The following is a 21,412-nucleotide window of genomic DNA, read 5'->3' as shown; positions in this document are numbered from 1 at the left end:
CTCTCTCAATTTGTGAGGCTGGCAGAGCGCTACAAGATGAAGGAAGCGCATGGATCATGCCAAAACAGGAACCACAGAAAACCCTACTGGAAACTCATCGTTTTGTTTGCACGGAAGAGTTTGAAGCCTAGAAAGCGTGAAGCCATGCACTAAATAAGAAGCTGGAAATCAGATCCTAAAATGCTCTTACAGTGGATGTTCTCCCCTGAGTGCCCTGGGAGGCTGCAGGATTTGATAGTTTAATTGGGGAGTGTGCTGCAATCCTTGCAAACCTGGCGTCCGAATTAGGGATGCAAGGGCAGCCTCGACTGTAACATTTCTTTAGCTTCTGCGCAATTGATTTTATAATCTTCACCTTCTTTTAATTTAGAGGGGGGGGGGGGGGGGGTTGAATATTACAGCTTTATAAATATTATAAGCAGACAGCAGGAAGGATGGCTCAAGAAACACAATTGGATTTTCTGTCTGAAATGATAAGTCGTGGATGGTACTTGGAAATTTAATCCTTTCTGGCTACCCGAGGACTATGGATATTCAAAACCATCGTTCCCCTGGGAAAGATGGTGGGGATGCTGATGTTTTCTTTTTTTTTGGTGGGTGCTCTTCAGTTGGATGCGAGGGGAGTGGGCTCGTCAGGACGGTGACGTTATGAGTGGTTTTCCTCAACTTGCTAATTTCTATTGTGCTAGTGTTACAATAATGATGAAATTAAATTAGCATATCGTATAGCATACTGAAAAGCTGTGAATACATTACAGTAATGCAAGGCAACAGATAATTGCTGGCTTAAGAAGTATTCCTTCTCAGCAAAGATAACTATTTTTTTTTCTTCTTCCATCACTGGGGACGGATTTCCTAGTTATTGATTATCTCTTCATCTTCTGTTAAACTCGGTCAGAAGTCCTGGTTTAGATGAAAATGTCTCTAAATGCTCCTAATTCTGTGTCACTTGCCAATGAACTTGTCTTATACCTTTATGTACCTCTCCATACGTTGACTTACAGGGCTTTGTTAAGTTAGCAGTTGGCATCCAATCCTTTGAAATGAATGAGATTTAATTACCCTCCTTCTTAGAGATTCTTTAAATATTATTTTTATTTATTTAATTTCTCGCTATCAAGTTACTTTTATAAAATTTCGGGTTGTGCGCGTTGGAAAACAACTTGCATGTTTTGTAAATTGAAGTTCAAATTCTTTCTTTTGGCCAAAAAAAATGAACAAAAAAGCTAGAAATGCATATTAAAAGCAACCATTAAGTGCTCTCTCTAGAATAAACGTTTTCCCTAGTGTTTGCTTGTTAAAGGTTGAAGAGAAGAATTTGAATTACAGATGTGTTTTCTACCTATTTCTGATATTTTTGAAGGCTTATTGAAATTATTTACTTGCTAAACCTTTACTTGTATTTACTCATCGCCGCTTTCATTTTTCCCCCCACCTCTTTTTGTAGTTCCACCATGGTTTTTAGTTCGCCCGTCGAATCTTTATGCCTACGAGAGCATGGACATCGAGTTTGAATGCGCCGTGTCTGGCAAGCCCATCCCCACGGTGGAGTGGATCAAGAATGGAGAAGTGGTCATTCCTAGCGACTATTTTCAGATAGTGGTAATTATCTAGTTTTTTTTTACTCACTAATGGTTGAGATTTTTTATCAAGTCGTGAAATGTGTTCTGATACTTGACCCAATCGTTGCCTTCGCAAACTTGGAAGCTTTCCCAAAGAAAACAAAATTTCTTGTGCCTCCTAGTGCGAAGAAGGAGCATTGCAGTGAGATGTTATAGCGAGTTCGTTGATGTCATCTCCCAGATTTAGGGAGATTTAAACACTTCTTTTTGGAGAGATGTAACAGTTTGTGATCCCAATCTAAATTATTGTTAATAATATTGGTTGCCAAGTGCTAACGACTTCCTTACTAACTATTGGCCTTGGGACAGAAATACTACATCTCTTCTCCAAGGAAGTCAGACTCCCAGGATTGTTAGGAATGACAAACGACGGCTGTGGTCGAGTGCAAAGGTTCACTGATGAAGACAAATTTTAGTTTCTCCTTTTAAGTACAGATCTTTAAAGTTTCAGGGTACCAGAACAAGCATTAGGGAACACGTTGGTGGTGCTCCATAGAGTTACATGAGCAAAAGATGCTTTTCTTGGTAATTTTCACCCGTTGAGTCTCCCTGCAATAGTTTCAGATTTGTTTCAGGAAATACTTTGTCTAACTTATGGCTTGGTTGATGAGAGGAATTATTTCTTACACTGATTTTATATAAATCAAAAGGGGTTAATGATGAGAATATTTTTTTGATATAATTAGATTTTTAAAGAGAATTTTTGCACATTCTCCCCAAAGTAATATCCCCATGCAGGACTCCAACACCTTTTAGTTTAAATATAACTGTTATATAAGCTTGGTTTATGCTGAGTTTTCCAAAAGAATTGATCTTCTGAAAGCAGTGCCGCTTGTAAATGAGCTGAAATATTGGAAAAGAGCCCCCAAAATCTCAGTGACAGTGAAGATGTCCATAGGCCACGAGATGTGACTTGTTCATGGCTTGGTTCAGTGCTTTCTAATTTTTCAGCTTGTAACCAATAACATCTTTTAATTACCAATCAAAAAAAACACAAAAAACCAGTTTTAATGTGGTGTTCATGCAGGATAGATACACTCTGCCATACGCAATAGTAAGTTCAACTTTTTTTTATTATTATACATCATTGCTTGTGCTAACAGAAGTTAAAAGCTAAATCTCTTTCAAATGGAGTGAGCGCAGAGTGACCTTTTCTGGAGGATCTCCAGGCCTCGAGCCATAAGGAGGGTTTGACCTTCAGCACAGCATTTGTTCAAAGACACAGAAGTTGAAAGTTCTTCTAAATCTTCCCTGCGGCTAAGGGCCAAGACAAAATTCGGAGCACTAACCAAGTGGTTGGCTGTAATTTGAAGCCTAAGCCTTGAGAAAGGTGTTGGATGGACAACAAAGTGAGTCCAACCTCAGGCTTGTAGGTACCTTCCCTCAAACAAAATGCAAAATATCACGTGTCGAGAGATTTCTGATGAAGATTCTCGTTGTTACAGACCTTGTCCTTAGATGCCTATGTGATCTGGGGTTGAGATTACGTGCACAGTGCCTTTGTTTCACAGAACAGCTGTTCCGTGAAGGTTTTGTAATCCTCGTTGACGTTGGATGGTGTTTTTCTAATTAATTCTCTTCCTTTCTTTCCATTTTCCGTATTTCTCTAGGGTGGCAGCAACTTGCGGATTCTGGGCTTGGTAAAGTCAGATGAAGGATTTTATCAGTGTGTAGCTGAAAATGAAGCTGGAAACGCACAGGCCAGTGCACAGCTAATCATCCCAGAGCCTGGTAAGATGCAAAGGACACAGAATTGCAGATGTAATTAATGCTATTAACATAAAAATCCCAAGCGAGCAGCTACTATTCTTTATTCCCTTTTACTTCTCCAGCTGGCTGGCTGTAGTTAAAAGTGTGTCCAAGCTCTCAGATACTTTGAGACATTTTGTTCACTGAGGCAATTACAGATGCTGGCCTTGTCCTAGAGCTGACTCTGGAGGCCAACTAAACCTGCACGAAGAGCCAACGGCGATGCCTCACCGTCTGTAGGGGAGCTTTGTCCTCCTGAAATAGGAGAAGATGGTCATAAACGGGTGAGGTGATGGAACGAAACAGTCCATAAGCATTAAGGGATTATATATCTAGTTGTGTTAAGCTTTTGGAGAAGGTTTTGTCTTGAGGAAAGGGAAAGAAAAAACATTTTGGCACGGGGCTATCGAGCGCAGCCAGCCACTGAGATCATAAGGTTTGTGTCTATGTACTAGAAGGACAAATGCTGCTCTGTTGCTCTGAAATTAATAGTTTTTTGGTTGTATGGACTGCATTATACAGCAGGTGTTTTGGTTTACTCCTTCATGTTTTTTTAAGCCAGCAGAAAGATGTCTTCATCTTAAACCAGACGCCTTGTAAAACGTGGTTAAAAACCTTTCAAAGTTTCTGGGTTGTAAATGATTAATGACCCGCTCCGGGCTGCGGGATGCACTTGCTGCTTCTCAAAGACGATGCCAGGAAGCTGAGGGCTTGGGAACGTGCAGACGCATCATTCGTTCCCCAATTTGGCCTGGGAAGAGCAGAATCTTTTCAGTCGTGGAGTGATGTAGCTTGGTGGGAGAGCCCTGCCCTTGCAGGATCCTGCCAGCTGAGCGTTTCCCTCGTCTCTGTGCAGTCACCAGAGGTGCTGATGAGGTTATCTTCCCTTAGGGACAAAGGTGAAAATGAGAAAGCACTTAGAAACTAGATTTCACGGGCGGAAAAAATGCCTGTGTGATATTGAGGAAGGACAGCAGGGATCAGCGAGGCATCATCCTGTTCAAAACCAACCTGTTCCCCTTCAGATGTCGCCGTGGGGAGATGCAGGATTGTTTTGCCTTTGCTTTTTATTTTCTTTGTTTTCTTTCAAGCTGAATCTGGCATTCAGCTCATGCACGCGGATGATATTTGCATGCACGAACATCTGAAGGAAACGGGCCGTCTCCTACTGGAGGGGGGTTTAATCTGGCTCTAGGATCAGCCAAAGCAAAACTGGGTTTAACTCAGCGCTGCTCCTACCTCGTCACGAAGTGCTGTCAGTTAATTTTATACCCTGTGTTTATGATGTTGGATTAAAATAGAAGAAAATGAAGAGCAGATACCAAAGAGCTCCAGGACGCCGTTGCGAACTGTCTCTGTTTCCCTTTTTAAGTGATGGATTACTTTTTCCTGGCTGTTTAATCAGCTCTTCAAACAATGCCACTCCAATTCCTCGGAGGTGAAGGGGGGGCCGGCATGCACAGCTGGCGCAGGAGCCAGCTACAAATGCAGATGAAGTGGTGGGGCTGGGGCAAAATATTTTTGCTCTGCTCAGCGGGGGCTCTGGTGGGGGCTGGCGATGACCCAGCTTGGTGGTGTGGCTTTTTATGGGGGTCTGCTCCAATAATTTGGACCGTGCAGAGAGCTAACTGTGTTCTGTATGTTTTCTTGGGGGATATTGGAAGTTTAACATGGGTAAAAGGACGTAATGCGAGCTCCCGCAGATAATAGCCTCGGCTTTCACTCCTCCAGATGTGGCTGTAGGATGCTCCAAACTCTTTGGGTAGGTGTTGTGCTTAGACTACAAAAAGCCAGCGAGCTGCCTGAGAAATGTAAAATTTCTGTTCTTGGAGAGATGCTGTACTCAGCAGATCGTTATGAACTAGGGTGAAAGAAATGATGGTGGATGGGTTGCGATCCACACATCATACAGCAAACCAAAGCTCATTTGTTGATTCACCCTTGGGGAAAAGGTGCCTGGGATTATTTCTTCTCCTGTTCCCTTTCTTTCCCATTAACGGCCTTAATGCCAGACTCCAAGCAAGAGACTGCTCACCAGTTGATAATAAATTTATAAACTGCAGCTTTAAATGCTTATTTCTTTAAAAAGCAAAGCAATAAATAAGAGATATCAAAGGATTTCTCTTCTATCCTAATCTTTAACCATCACATCCTGGGTTTCTCAAGCCACTTGGCTACCTGCTGGCCTCTGTTTCTGCCTCGTGACTCTGCCAAAGAACAATTGCTCCTCTGGACCTCCAGGCATGCGTGATCCTATTAAGCAGGTAAAGGAACAAACCCTACAATGTGCACTCCTGGTCCAAGTACTGGCAAGCCGATTCTCAGCAAGAAAAAGCAGCTGAGAGAGATCTCCGTCGGCTGCCTTATTTTTATAACTGTATAAAACCTGTTATTTGCACACCTAGAAAATGAGCAGAGAGCAGCGTGGTGGTGAATGATGGACACGCATAACTTCAGCTGAAGAGAAGATCCCCAAGGAAAATCTTCCTATAAAGAACTTGCAGGCAGTTATTTGCTTTACGCCAGCAGCTCCTCATCCTTCAGATATTCAGAGGACGTATGGGGGGATTGTTTTATTCTAGCAGGTGAAAGATCAGATAAAGACAGCCCTGAAATCATCAACGCGTGTATACAGCAGGATAATTATTAGCTGTGTTTCTGCAGGAAATTCCTCGCTAGACAAATCCACAGCTTAGGAAGATGCCCTCGCTCAGAGGCTGGAAATCAGCCTCTGCAAATCAGCTTTGGCTCTTGGCATCGTAATGCTTGAGCATGTCCCAAATTGGACCTTGTAGGGAGATGGAGAGGGTGCAGAGGGCTGAAACTCTTGGAAAGATCCTCAAGGGGTGAGCCCCAACGAGCTCTGAACACCCCTGCTTGTGCTCATCTGTGTGTGGTTCAGTTTCTCATTTCCATCCCATCCTTTTCCTTTTTAATTCCTCTGCTTACGGGTTGTGCGGCTGCTTCTCGTCGCACGTTTTCGGCTTAGCAGCTGGCAGATGTAACGGTTTTGCATGTGCAAGATCTTCGCGAGGACTTTGCATTTGTTGTATAATAAGGCTTAGGTTGGGAAACTTGTAAATGACTTTTCCTCGACAAAGAAACAGGGATGAATCAATCTTCAGAAATCATTTTCCCTGAATTCCTATTAGAAAACCATTCTGCGAGGCATCATTTCCCTTTCTTCTAAGTCTCACTTCCTCCTTAAGAAATCAAAACCTATCTACGTGTTAAGAAATGGAGCTAATTTTGCCATTAAAATTCAGATTTTTAGTCTTTGCAGATTTGTTGGAAGAGCCAAACGGCGTACGTTGGTTTTGCTTGTGGTTAGTCTTAAAACTAAGGTGAAATATAAAAGCAGGGGTTTGAATATCGGGAAAAATGAGTGAAAAAAGTAATGAATGGATTTTTTTGGAAGGTGTTAGGCAGGTGTATCTCCGTGCTAATAATCCTGGTCCTGCTGTAGCATGGGAAGCTGCTACGTGCTGCCTCTCCAGTCTGCCCTCGATGCCCTGAATTAGAACTAGCAAATTTCCCCGAGCTCCTCCGTGCCGTGGAGGAAGACGCGAGGGGCTATTTCAAGGCTCCACTTGCAGATTTCAAAATCGAATGTGTGTATGTACATATAAATATTGCTTTTTTTTTTTTTTTTTTCCTCTGCCGGCATGCGAAATTTATTTTCTGAAGGCTCATTTATTAGGCTGCCAGGGTTGGCCAAAGAGATGCTACAGGGAAAACCTCTGGCAGCAAAACAACAACAAAAGCACCTAAGGACCTGCACGAGGCACGGGGTTGGGGAGGAGAATGACCTCCTGAACCAACATCGTGTGGTTTTGTGCTGAGACAAGAGCTTTAACCTCCTTGTTTTAGTATGCACAACTGGTAAGCCGCTCGCGTTTATTGCACTGCATGAGCAGTAATAATCATGATAATGGTAAGAATAAATTTGGTTTATATGCTTTTATGGTGGTCTTTGCCATAACATTATGACGCCTTCCCGGGGATTTATCGCAGACGTACGCAAAAATACGAAATCAGCAGAATATCCTTCTGGTTTAAAATTAAAACAAGGTGTAGAAAGGCCATCCTAGAGGTGCCCAGAAGACTGACCAAAGCTCTGCAAGGGATTGTCTTGGAAGATATTTAGAATTTCTCCTTCTGCAGGTCTTCGTTAACAAGGTAGGCAAACATTTTCTAGGAATAACAGAGGTATTTTTAACCCTGCCATAGGATGTTGGAAAGGATCGGTTGAGTTCCTGCGTTCGTTTCTGGTTCTGCTTTCTTTGGATTTAAGTGAATTTTTTTGGAGATTTTCTACCGTAACAGATTCAAGAATTGCACAGTGGAAATCAGGCAGGGAGCAGTATATCCAGTTTTCTTCGTTTTATTTTTTTGGTTTTATTTTCTTTTTTGGACCAGAAAGGTTCTGGATGTAGGGACCAGTGTTGTGAGAAATGCTCAGGTGTGAGCAGACAGAGATTTGTTCTTAAAGGCAAGCTTCGGACACAGCTAATGCAGGTAGGGGATGCTTGATCTTGTCCTAAAAATACGTAAAATACATCTTAGTTCCGAGGTGGCAGTCAGATACACGCGAACATTTGTGTTTCCTGAATCATTTACAACCGTTCTCGTGTTTTCTTTAAAAATTAAAAAGAACACAGAACAAAAGAGTGATCCAAGCACAAAGAGTCTGTAAAGACACGACAGATTTTTTCAGAAAACACTGTGAAATTTCTTGCATATAAGAGAGGAAGAGCTATTGTCACAAGCACAGCTGCGTATTAAAATTGATTTAGGATAATCTGAATAAAAGACAGAGGAGTAATAATTTCCTATAGAGCTGTTTACAGTTTCCAAGCCAGCCTTCCCATGATTTTGTGTTTCTAGAACAGGATATGTGTTGATAAATAATAGTCCCGGGAAACTGGAAGGCAATTAACATTTAAGTGGTGTTAATGAAAATATCACTTACCGTATATTAACTTTACGTGGTAATGTCAGAAGAATCACGGGATGGAATAAATAACTGCACAATTAGTTCCCAAACTTCAAGATGTGTCAGAATTGAATTTGGCAGGGAAGCAGAACTGCAGGGCGATGTTTGAAATGTGGAAGTGATGTAATTTCGAGGCTTGTATGAGTTTCCAGACAATTGAATGTAATTAGTATGATAGCTTCGTATCGGAACTCTTACTGCAAGTGTTCCTAGTTTTTTAAATTTTTTATTATTTTAACCTGTAAAAGGAAACCTTTTGGTCTTCACGAGTGTTATATGAATGACTGGGCTTACGTCCCTAAAAGCCTCATTTTTTTTCGTAGCAATTTGAGCGCAGAGAAAACAGGTTTTTGTGAAGAGCTCGTTCAAGAGCCGCTCCTCCGGGTTTGCGTAACCTCAGCACTTTATGTTTTCACCGAGAGCAACGCAACCTATTACACATTCAGATAAAGCTGTTGGAAAAAAATAATCCATAAAAGGCTCCGAGTCAAATTCTGGAGAAGCTCCTGGGTGAGGTGAGGTCAGCGAAGTTGCACGGGGCTGCGGGAGCGTGCTGCCACCTGGGTGCAACTCTTTGTGCCCATGGCTGGGGCTTCCCAAGGCTTTTGGGGTGGCTGCCTGTCCTCGGTTATGAACTTTCAGGCTCCTTACAGCTTGTAGGAACCTATTTGTGTGTATAAACAGGGATTATAGTTTTACTGGAAGTAGAGGTGACAGCGCTGGTGTCGGAAGTCCTGGCTGTTCATGGAGGTCCGTGGTTGTTTGCCATGGGGCTCGATTGGATTTTGTAGGTTATCTAGGCAAAGATTTTCTTCCTTTAAACCGCCTCTAAAGAAGGAGTTGGGAAATTATTGGAGGAAAGACAAACGAGTGCTGAAACTCTTTGTCTGACCCTGGTGTGCCCAGGTTTGTCTGCAGACCTCCCAGTAATTCGCTTGGGTGCCTTCCGCTCCAATGAGTTCAATTTTCCTGGTTAGCTAAGGTGTCCTAAAGATACCTACGTCTGAAAGCATTGAGCGTTTTTGCCTTCTGCAGCTGGATACTGGGTAGGAATTGAAGATATTTATGGCTCGTGTCCTTGTAGGCTTGTTCATTTGACCACGTATGGTTGGGTGACCAACTCCAGACCTCACCTGCCATTTCCCAAGCTGAATTTTTAACTTAACTCCTCGCTCGGTCGACTCTTTCCCCCCTTTTCCCAGGCGCTGATTGTTCCCTAACCGTAACGTCTTCCTTTAGAAGCACAGATGAAGTTAGACTGCAGAGCTTGCCGGTAATAAGGTCAGGAGATGCATTGTCTGCAGTCCTGAGTGCTGATGAGTTTTTATCCGTGGTGCACCACCTTGTCACCTTCGCGGCAGAAACCTATTTGCTGAGCTGCCGTTTGATCGACGATAAGAAAAGGGAAGAAACAGCTGGACGCGTTTGCTTTATGGGGGAAACATCAAATTAATCTCCGGGCATATTTGTCAGCGATATTAACTTCGTATCTTCGCTTCCTGATGGAAAGATTCAGGGAAAACAACCCCCAAACATGTCTTACACGTGGCCCTATTTAGGAAGCTGCAAGATATTATATCGGTTTTTGCTTTTATTCATGCTCAGGACCAACGGTACCTGACTTTTACGAAGTACTAATTTAGGGTAGAGTTTGTTTGGACCTGTTCAGCCTCAGAATTAGTGCTGAGGGTTGGACGGGCTGTGCAGTGCCGCGGTATCCTCGCCATCGCCGTGGATATGACAGGGTCCGGGATTATCCTCAAATATCCTTTGTATCCCCTTAATTTGAGAAGTTAGGGGGCATATTCTGGAAATTCCTGGAAGCTGCTCTCCGATCCAGTCGCTGAAGCTTGGCAGCTGTATTTAGGAGAAAATGAGCAGCCAGGCGAGCGCGTCCTTCGCTCGTGTTGAGTGATGCCTTTCCTATACGGCGTGTCACCTGTATCTGCTGGAAATGTACTTCTAAAAGGAGTACAGGGCACGTGCATGAGATACCAAAACCTGCTGCCAATATCGCTCCGGAGACGGCTGCATCGATCCCATTAGCACCTACACCTGCGATCATAAAAGGCTGTGAGCGTTGTCATCCCTTGTAGGTGTGCAAAAAGTGATTTTTTTTTTCAGCGTGGCGAAAGATGGGTGGGAGAGGATTCAAAGAGGAGGGAGAAACTCAGGCTCTGCGCCACTTGGAAGGAAATCCATTTAATTCGCCCTGCCTACCCTTGTTGTAGTGTTAGATATAGACCAAATAGTTGAATATGGATTTATGTAATGAGCTCACCGATCGATTTTGGGGCTGACTTTAGGAGCGGAGAGTCTGTTAAGATCAAAACACCGCCCAGCACCAGCTCGGGGGCAAGGGGAGGACGCTTTTTTCCCTTTGGGTTCTGATGCTGATTCAGACCTATTAGGATTTTCTCCGTGGGGTTATTTACACCTGGCAGATCAGAGAGTAATAAGGGGGAAAAAAATAAATAAAAGCCTTAATTATTTAGCTCAAGCGACTCGCTAATAATTTGCAGAAGGCAATTTCTTGGGAGTCGAGGAGCCGGATCCCCGCCAAGGTGCATCTTTCATCTGCCCCTTCCCCTGTCTGGCTCGGTGGCCTCGGTTAGATGTAATTGTAATTGGTGTCTGGGCTGGGATGACAGTGTCAGCCTATCATTTCAGGGTTTAGAGCTGCACATTGGATAGCCAGATTTGTAATTATAATGTGCTTTGCTCCTATTTATATTCAGCAGCGCTCTCGCCTTGCTGTTGCTTTCCCTGGAAGGGGAAAGATTGAGCCGGGGAGGGCTGGCTTGAAAGCAGAGAGGCGTTATTTGTTCCGAAAACACCCCGATTCTCGGAGGAATAGAGGGCCGAGGTGAACAGCCATCAAAAGGTACCTGTCCTGGACCACGGAGGCTGAAATTGGTGCTGTCAAAATCCAACGCGCCGGCCCCTCCCTTAGGAAAAAACAGAATTTGCCTCCTGTGGATGGCTGAAACGGTGCTATCAGTGCTGTAAGATCGCCGTGCCCTGCTCAGGCTGCTGCACGGAGGGTTTCTGATCCAAGAGCCTCTCAACCACGATTTTTTCAAGGTCCTGTTTGCCTCCAACGTACCCCCTCTCAGCTGCGGTCGCATCAGCGCAGTGACAGATCTGCACAAGTCAGCGACCTCCCAGCAGCGGAGTGGAGATGAGAATTGATTTCCTCATCCTCTGTCACTCGCCTCGACAGGGCAGAAGTTAATTTTGAAGAGGTCCGAGGAAATGATGGGGTGGAAGTGAGCCCTGCTGGCTGCGTGCACGGCAGCGCGGAGCTGGCAGCCTGGCTCTGGCCAGGACCATCCTTTGCAAGCAAACACTTAATTTCACGTTCAGGACATTATCCCCTTCAGCCCATTTAATACTTTCCTTTTAATTTCATGACATTATCTTTATTCACTCGGAAGGATTTCTGGTTCTTTGTCCTGGGTCTACCTTCTGCAGGTTCTTTAATGGAATTAGCATCCTTGCCCCCGAATCGCAGCCACAGCCAGCGCACGGCACTTCTGCCTTCTGCCTAATGGGATTTGGACCAATAATCCCAAGGGAATGGCCAAATCCCTCGTGGATTTGGGGGTGAAAGGTGTTCCCACTCCCTTTCATTTCCTATTCACGGGGCTCCTGTCTGCGGAGAGAAACATCAGTCAGAGCAAAGATTAGGTTTGAGAAATTCACACGTTTCTCCAGTTGGTTTCCTAAAACCCTGCCAAAGAGGGAAGGGATGCCTCTAAAAGCATTCACAGCACACAAAAAAATGCAGTTTGAGCAGGGAAAAGATTATTTTTAGGACGACAGTTACTTCCCTCTATACTGGGCACCCCAAAAACCCTAGCATACACCGGGAGCCCTCGCTGTGTCCGCTGGAGCAAAGCAGGACCCTCGCTCCCAGCCAGACCTGAGCATCCCCTGCCTGAGGAGTGCTGGCCACAAACTATTGTAGTGTCAGCTATTCCGGGCTCTAAATTATCTCCTGCATATATAGATTTTGGCTTATCCACATCGACCTCAGGTGGCCACGTTCCTGATTTACGGCAGCTGCCTGGGACTGAATCCATCCCGCGGGAGCAGAGCCGTGGTGAAGAGCCGTGCCTTGGCCTGATGTTAAAGAAATCAAATTTTCAACCCTCTTGCATTGATCTCAGTAATTCTGCTGAAATTAAGGGCAGGCAACCGGGTCGGTGTTTATATTTCTCCGAGTTTTGGAAACCCCTTTTGGTCAGCTGCTTTTCCAAGGTGGGCTACCGAGAGAAGCGCCGCGGTGCCGCGCGTGCGCTCGCCGCCTTGGCACGGACGGGGCTGTGGCTCGGAGGGTTTTGTGTCTGCACAGCACGGCTGGCTCCCTGTAGAAGAGTCTAACAAGGATTACAAAGACTTTTTTTTCGCAGCTCATAATAACTCATTCTTTTTTAAAGCGGGATTAAAGAAAGCTTAGATAGTCTTTGCTTACCTTCTTGTTTGTTTTCGCTTTCGGGTTTCTTGTTTTCTTCCCCCTGTTGTTTGCAATTTAGTGTATTACGGTGGATTTCTGAGCTGTTCGGAGATATTAACAGTTTCATTCCAGAAGCAGTTGGCAGGATTTTCCCTGCCAAAACCTCGGGATCTTTCCTCCAGGTAACAGCAGCTGTTCCCAGTTGTTGTCATTTCCAACATCTCCGCCGACGGTTTCAGTTGAATAAAGCAACATTTTGCTAATCTCGCGGTGTGGCAGAAAGGACAGGAGTTTGGAAGCATCTGTCGCAGCTACAAAAGAAACAGGAATTGGGTAAAAAGCCCAGGAATCAGGTGAGGATGGGTGCAAGAAATCGTTACAAGAAATAGAGCATTTAGGGCCGTGGCACAGAGAGCCCGACCCTACATCGCCTACGATGGAGATTCAGGTCCATTTTTTCTGTATGGGAAATAATTGCTGAGGGGAAGGCAGATGAAACCTGCTGAATTTACTGACTTAATTAGGATGATGTTGATAGATCCCCTCCAGTGGTGGTACTTTGCCCTGGGCAGTGCGATATTTGGGATATGGTCCCGGACACCAAGGCTGGAGGGAACACCCTTTAGTTCCCACCCAGACCTGGAGCCCAGAAGCACGAAGGAAAGTCTTTGCCTGTGTTATAGCTGTTAAATGTTATCCTTTATTCAAGCCAGATGATGAAATAATAAAAGCGAAGCCAATTTCTATTACCCGTGACCAGATGAAAGTACATAGCTAAAAATCATAAATTAAGACGAATCTTCCTTAAAACAGCTTTGGCTGAAAAAGCCAGATTGCGGTGGGAGAAGCGCCGAGATTCACAGGAAAGTCACGGAAACGATCAGAGCTTCATCAAGAGGAGACGGAGGGAACTGGAAGGTTTTAATTTAGAAGAACAGAAGACACATGATCCCAGCTTGCAAATATGCAAGCAGGAGTGGGAAAAGTCCTGGCATCTATATCACGAAATGTCCCTAAAAGCAGATTTTTGCCGAACATCTATCAGGAGTCCATTGGTGCCTGAGGATAAATGGATGGACAGAAGTGAAATTCCCTGAGAAGTGAAAGAAGAAACCAAAAACGGTGGTAATGGGGACAAGAAAGATGCTGTGAGCCTGCTCCTTTTTTCACCTGGTCCCAGGACTTTTTGGTGTTCTCCTTTCTCAAAGCTCGGTGACAACGTAAGCCCGGTCTACCAGGAAGAATTCATCTCATTTCTGCCTTGACTTCTTTGGATGTGAAGTTGCTCAAAATCAGAACAACCCGTTTGGGATTAAACTATGATGTGCGAGATGAGAATCCGGCTTATTATGTTTTACTGCTGTTTGTGTTTTTGCAGGGTTTTAGCACTGAGCTGGCTTTCTGACATCTATCTTCCTGTGTAATTGCCTTACAGTAGTAAAAAAAAAAAACAAAACACAAACCCAACCTGCTGATACCCCCAAATTAAGAGCTTTTTCCAGCACGTTGAAGGCGTTCTTTGCAATGCCAACTTGAAATCAGGCTTTTTTCAGGGAAATCCAAAGCCATTTTAAAAATTAATGTTGCATATGTAATCTTGTGTGCTTGCACTGCTGTGGTTGCTCCGTGGCTTTCAGCATTGAAATCCCGTTAAGCCTTGCCTTCAGCACGCAAGGAGGAGCTTTTTTGTTGAAATCTGCAGATAAGCAAGCAAAATACAGCTTTATCCCCCAACGTGGGTTCAGTTTAGCCACGGACTTAGTCATTTTGTCTGGTTTTGTTCATCCTCAGCGTGGGATGGGGGAAAACGAATCGGTTTGGGTGCTGAGCTGTGCAATCCAGCATGTCCTTTTGGAGGAAACGGTTTGGGCAGGAGCGGTCCATGCTGAGGATTTCGGATGTGGCTATGGACCAGGGTGGAGAAGCTGCGGTTTATTCTGTCTCTGGAGCAACACATGGCCACTTGAGTGAGCTTTTCACTGCCTTGGACACAAGGCTTTAGGTCAAAGGCTGTCCTTGTAGCAAAGGTTTAATGGGGTGATGCCTGCCCACTGCCTGTTTTCCACCAAAACATTTGTTTTGTGCCTGCTCTAAACCAAGTTTCTTGCTCTCCTTCAGCACAGCCTGCCCAGGCTTCTGCAAATCCTCCGGCTCCAGCCCTCACTTTGTTCCCCTTGTCTGCAGCTTGGCCAGCCCAGGCACAAGAGCTGCATTTGCCCCATTGTTTTTGGGGTCTCTCCGTGCCCGTGACGCCTTTTCCGCTGCCGCATCCCATTGTGCTCCGGGTCGGGGCCTCTTGAGCCTCCTGGCTTAATAACTTCTCTGCTTCCCCAGCCAACGTTATTAAAATATATTTAGTATTCAGGGATTGAGATCCTGACCTTCTATAATTATTGACACCTATTTAATTTCTCCTTTCATCCGTGGCCAAGCCTGGTACAGCTGCTGTGGCACATGTATATACATCATTGTTGCCAGCACGAGCTGATTGGCATTCATGCTTGAGTGTCTTTTTATTTTCTCCTTGGATGCTGGGAGCAGCCTGAGTAGCTCGGAAACTAAAGAGCTTCATCTATTAGGCGTGACAGATTTGTATTCAGCGGTAAACGCCTGACCTTGCTCAAACTCCCTCATCCATCGCCACCGTCCCCTCCCAGATGAAAGATTTTTTGCTTCCTGCCGGTCGCCTTGGCAACGGGGCGAATTCAGCCCGGGAGAATGGCTAATAAGAAAAGATGTCGGGTGTAAGGATGAGAATGCATCGCGAGGAGCCGCGCTCGCTGCGTACGGACACACAAGGAGCTTTCACGAGATGGATTTTAAAGGCAATGCGATACGGGGAGCGTATTCACATTACCCTGCACTTAAACAGGCTAAGAAATGAGCTACAATACGCCCTCATGCTGGAGAGCAATGCATTTTAGCCTTGAGTTTCATATGGGTACGTAGCAGGGATTGAGCTCTTGAGCAATGAAACTTGACTTTCGGACCCGGGCACCGAGTGGGCAAGTTGTGCCCATCACCCATCACCACCTCCCATCCCTGCCCTTCCTCCCCTTGCACCATCTTGGCCAACGTGCCTCCTTAACCCCTCACCAGGACTGTTTTTCGATGGTTTCCCATCTCAGTGAAAGTTTAGACTTTGCAGTGAGCCAGAAACATCTTTGGATATCCCAAATATCCCATATCGTATGTTGCCTTGCATTTATTGCGGCAGGGTTTGTTGAATGTGCTTGTGCAACGGGCTGAGATCGGGCATCTCCACCAGTTGCTTCTGTTTCAATCTGGATAAGGTATGTATAACATATATTTATATGGTTATACAAAACCATACACAATTTTTTCACCTATAGGGTAGTTTACTCCATTGTACAAATTTTATCTTGACTAAAAATTAGTCATTCAGTTCTCGTGATTCCCGTTGCACACTCAGATGAACCATTCACACTCCATAAATGCGTACCCTTGGCTTCTTTGGGTCATTTGAGGGATTTTTTTGGGACAGTGAGGGTTTGCAGGGCCCTGAGGATCTCCCTGGCAGCCTGCAACAGTTGCTTGCATGCAAACAGCTGTCCTGGTAGATAGAGTTGAGGGTTGGGCAGTGGGGTTGGGGGCCCTGCTGGGACAGAGGGGGACTGGGGGCACCCAGGACTACCTGCCCATCCTGACAGGTCTCTGAGTCTGTGAAAGAAAGGGTGAAATTGGGAAAAGAAAGTACGATTGTGGCCTTACTGCAAGATGAAGTTCTTAATTAAATAGATACCGCGTAATTAATCAGCTAGGAAATCCTCAGGTTGGGTAGCTGGCTTGACAGAATTAAGAAAGACCAAAGATGAATCATTTAAAGCAAGACATGAAGAATTATTTTTAAGAAGTAAGCTTCTTCTGCTAACATGGACGCGGTCAGCTTCAAAAGGGAAGGGGGATGTGCTAGGAAGGAAAAGAAAAAAGCTGCCTGGTGTTCTTAAAAACATAAACACCATTCACTGTCAATACAGCACATGTTTAATGGATTAAAATCAAGTCGCTCTTGATACTTTAATGACAGGGGAATAGTCTCTGGGTTGGGTGTCTTGGGTTGGGTGGAGGTTGTCACTGGGACGGATGCTGTTCGATGCCTAAGAGTGATGACCTGAAAATAAATATGAGCTGCTTATCACCGGAGTTAAATGGGTTTGAGATGGATACACAGCGTGATTTGGCCATCGGAGCAAGCTAAGCCTATTCCAAGGGTAAGTTTTAACTCTAGGCAATTATGAAATAACGCACGCAGGAATAAAGGAGTAAGGATTAAGAAAGGAATAAGGAAGTCGGCAACATCTGGTGAAAGCAAAAAGGACAGAGGAGGAACAATGCATTCAGACAAACCCTTGTGGGTGCTACGAAGAGGGTTAATTAATTAATTAATTAATTAATTAATAGTGCTGTGATGTCTCCCCATTGCACCACCGTGGCTATGTCTCCCATCAGCGCTGGGTGGCTTTCTTCAACTTTTGTTGGCTTTCTCTGAGATACCTTCCAGCTAGACCCAAATCATCGAAACACAGTGCTGTGTATGCTACAGGAATTAAACTAATCTATTTTGTTATTCCTGTATGGGAAGCCAAGATAAATAGCCTTGTACTTTGTGAATCCGGTGTTACATCACTGCAGGGGTGCGATGCTGAAATCTGGGGGATTTTGGTTAGGTTGGCCCCAAAAAAAAGGATAGATGGCTGTCTGGTGAGGGAGTATCACAAAACGTTTTACTGAGTTGATTCAATTTTAATTTTCATCTAATTGGCAAAAATGAAATTACGTTCAAATGAAATGAGCCCAGAGGAATACTTCACGCTACTATTTCTAAAGGGAAAGGCAAACGTTCAGCAAAAGAATGAAGAAAAATCTGAATTTGTAGAAATTTCTGTTTTCCTTGGGAGTAGAATTAAAATTCATGCAGGTAGTTTGGGGTTTGGGAGAGGAAGGGTGGTACAGGTTGGGGGGAAAGTTTTTCTCTTTCCAGCAGCCTTGGTGGGGAGGCAAGAAGCCATGTGTTGCTCTTCCTGCAATACAACAAAATTCGTTGTTCGTGTTGATAGATTGAAGAGTGTAGGTAGCTGAATTACACAGGATGCCTTCAGTGAGACCAGCAGTAGGAAGGGATGTGATTGTCACATTTAATGAAGTGTAGGGTACTCTCATCTATATGATTATTATTTTTTTAAACGCGGCGCTGAAGATGCCATTATAGAAAACTCTTCTAGTATGGAAATCTACCGAGTGATGGAGGGGGAGAAGATAGAGCTGATGCTAGCAGAAGGAAACTATTGAAACAAATAAATCCTACTAAATGTTTAAATTAAAAAAAACAAAAACAAAAACACTCAGGGAGATGCACAGGTACATTTGCAAGTCTGTTTGCAGACAGATGCTCCTCTACAGAAGCTATAATGCAAGGTCTCGGCGACCTTGACAGAATTTGCTGGGGGCAGTCTCTGTACAAAGAGGAAAACACTCTTTAATAATTTTTCCAATATGTTAGTCACACCCTGGCTTTCACTCAGCATCAGATATGCATGAGTCTTTTCCTAGCATTTCCTTTTTCGTTAAAACTATCGGGCTGTATTCTGCTCTTCACATGACTTATTTTGATTTTTTACTGGGAGCGTTGTGCATCTTTTTTTTTTCTTTTTTTTTTTTTTTTTTGGTGTAGCAAGAAAAGGGAAAAGAGCCATGTCCTCTGCTGAGCCGTTTCGGATCCGTCCGGGCTGGTTGATGCATTATGGATGCTGGATCCCAAAGTAGGCTTGTTTGTTTTGGCTCTGCTTCCAGGACCCCGGTGCCACAGAATCAATATTGTTTAACGTCAATCTTGCCAGTGCTTCCTTTCTTTGGGGAATGAAATTAATTTTCTTCAACTTGGCACGTATGGGACGACAGCGTCCCCCCTGACCTACCGCTTGAGCATATGCAATTATCCTAAGAGTGGAGGTTGTGAAGGAAACAGCTTTTAAAGCATCAGACGTGGCAGCTCTAGGACATCAGCGAGCGCTAGGCTGAGCCGGCTCTCCCATGATACTGCCCAGTTTCTAACCTCTGCTGGGCAGAGGAAAGGTAGGTTTTGGATGTTTTGTTGTGTACAGCCGGCACTCAGCTGCTACTTCCCAACTCATGAAAATCCCATTCCATGTTGAGATTCCTTGGTGAAAGTACCTAAAAACACAAGTGCATTTTTGTCTGTGATTTATTGGCTTGGTCTCGCAGAGTGTGGAGTTAGGAAAGTGTAGAAAAGTAGTATTTTGTCTTTTTTTTCTGATAACCTTATAAATTATCTTTACTTCATTTTTTTTTTTTTTAACATTCAATATAAAACTGATTGCAAGCAGACCCTTAAAAAGCTGTCCATAGCCCCTCTGCACACCCACCCACCATGACTCCTCTTAATCCCATCTACATTTGAGCATTGAAACTGTCGTCTTCCACTTTCAACGAGTTGTACGTCCTGATTCCCAGCCCTGGGGTGGTAGAGGGCGGTGAGTTTTTGCTTTGTCTTCCCAGTTTTGCATGAATTTCTTGGGGTTGGAAAATGGAACGGCTTTTCTGCTCTAGGTAGATTATTTTCTTATCAGTTCCTGCCAATTTCTATTCTAACGCTTTGGCTTTTTTTTTTTTTTTACCATCCTGCCAGCCTTGGGAGAATTATTCTAGTGTGACCACTGTTTGAATGTACTCTTTGGTGTACTCCTGAGTTGTGCCGGAGGCAGTTTGTCTGCCTGCCATTTCTTACATTACCCCGATGACCCGAGAAAGAAAGCACAATCTGTAAAGCAGAAAATGGTATACTGTTTAAAGGAGTGTTTTGCATTTAGCCAGACTTCTTTTTTTATTTTTTTTTTTATTCTTCAGCTTTATTTGAATATATGAATTTAAACCACTCACTTTTCATTTAGGGACCATCACAGAAACCCAGCCAGTTGCAGCTCTGCGGATGCGGGTGTTATTCTCTCCTGCATTTCCATTCCTAAGGAAAAAGGAGCAAATATTTTACATTCTTATCCTCAAGAGAGCTGAATGCAGGCCACTATGACTCACCTGAGGGTAACAAATGGTATCCAAGGCAAATTTGAGCTGGGCTTGGTGGGACTGATGGTAAGTCCAGACCCTATTCAGCTCTCAGGATGCGTCCGTGCTGACAAGGGAAATGCAAAACCACGCTTTATGCCTCTCTTTTTGTGCCGTTGGAGAATTCATTGCTTAGTTTTTAGCCGTCTCTCTCTTCTGTCTGGTCCTTGCTCTGCCTGTGACCAGTACGATGGTTTAGGGTTTTTTACCCTGTACACGGATCGCTCGCTATTCCTCAGCTCTCTGGCCCTTCACTTTCACAGTTTGTGTCTAATAATTTGCCAGAACTGGCAAAAAAAAAAAGCTAGAGCTCTCTTTACCTGTACTGTTTTCTGCAGACAGGGACATTGTGGTAATGCAGCTCTATGGTGCTTTGAGTAGGTTGAGGTTTTTGTAGGATTAGGCCCTTTGCAACGTGGTGTTAGGCTTCCTGTGAACCAGGTTGCTTCAGAACCACAATAAAAACCACAGTGAGTATAGAGTTTGCGTTGTCCTATGCCCTTGGTGATATTTACAAAGCATAATATAATCATTTTTATGTGGGTTTGATGACTTTCAGCCAAGTGTGCGTTAACGGCACCACTTGGTAGGGCGTGTTTCAAACCTTGGCAGTGCCCTGTTGGAAAATGCTACCTCTTCTAATGAGAAACTGGCTGTTTTCTGCTCTGTAGAAGACGGTTAGCACATGGGAGAAGAGCAAATGTTTGCCAGCACCGTCGTGTGTTCCCTAGAGAGCCAGCTCCTGCCGAAGTTATGGGCCTTCACAAGGCCTTGTGTTGGGGAGTACCTCAGCAGGCCTTGAAGGACAAACACATGAAATGGCTTCTGTGCTTAGGTTTTGATTTCATAAAATTCCTTTTCTGATGGGAAACTTTGTTTCTGGGAAGATTTCTGAAGCCTTAGGAGCTTCCTCATGCTCCAGGGGGTGATCTTCCATGCCTGTAATAGCCACCAAGATGGAATTTTCTCTCGTTATTTGACGTTTTTCCTCCCATTCTTCCCTGTCTTAAGGAAGCTTCAGGGCAAGTGTCTTCCTCACCATCCAAGATCAGATCTATTCCTCTCTTTCAAGCAGTGTTATTTTCAGAGAACCCAATTCCAATTTCCTAAGGCTAGTTACTGCCTGAAGCCGACAGATGTGGCCTCTTCCCAGGAGATGACTTCCAGTGGAGCATCTCATCGCTGGTGCGTGCTCCTTGCCTTTATTCTCTCAGGCTCCCAGTTCAACGAGACAACTTGTCTGCTCCTGAAGGTTACTAGCTGCTCACCTGACGTTTCTGACACATAACGTGGTATATTTTTTTATTATAACGCACGATAAAAGCTTATGTATGGGTCAGGAGCACCCTGAAGACATATCTTGTGGTTCTTCAGCTCCTCGGGTCTTGGCATAGCAATTACTAGCTCTTTGTACAAAGGTCCAAGAAGAATGATCTTTTCTATTTTTTCCTCATCTATTCCTTCACCTCCAGTCTTTGTACAGCC

General features: G+C 44.3%; 1 protein-coding gene across 2 annotated transcripts in view; it reads left to right on the top strand.

Moving 5' to 3' along the window:
• The window catches only part of DCC (DCC netrin 1 receptor), a 350,318-nt gene that overhangs the window by 190,905 nt on the left and 138,001 nt on the right, over nucleotides 1–21,412 (top strand). For both annotated transcript variants that reach the window (XM_072031260.1, XM_027446519.3), the window contains 2 exons: nucleotides 1,448–1,602; nucleotides 3,233–3,353. In XM_072031260.1, coding sequence (XP_071887361.1) covers nucleotides 1,448–1,602; nucleotides 3,233–3,353 — 276 coding nt within the window. The remainder of the gene's footprint in view (nucleotides 1–1,447; nucleotides 1,603–3,232; nucleotides 3,354–21,412) is intronic.

This window comes from Anas platyrhynchos, chromosome Z, assembly GCF_047663525.1.
Source record: "Anas platyrhynchos isolate ZD024472 breed Pekin duck chromosome Z, IASCAAS_PekinDuck_T2T, whole genome shotgun sequence".
Taxonomy (NCBI): domain Eukaryota; kingdom Metazoa; phylum Chordata; class Aves; order Anseriformes; family Anatidae; genus Anas; species Anas platyrhynchos.
This window is presented reverse-complemented; position numbering and strand designations above follow the sequence as displayed.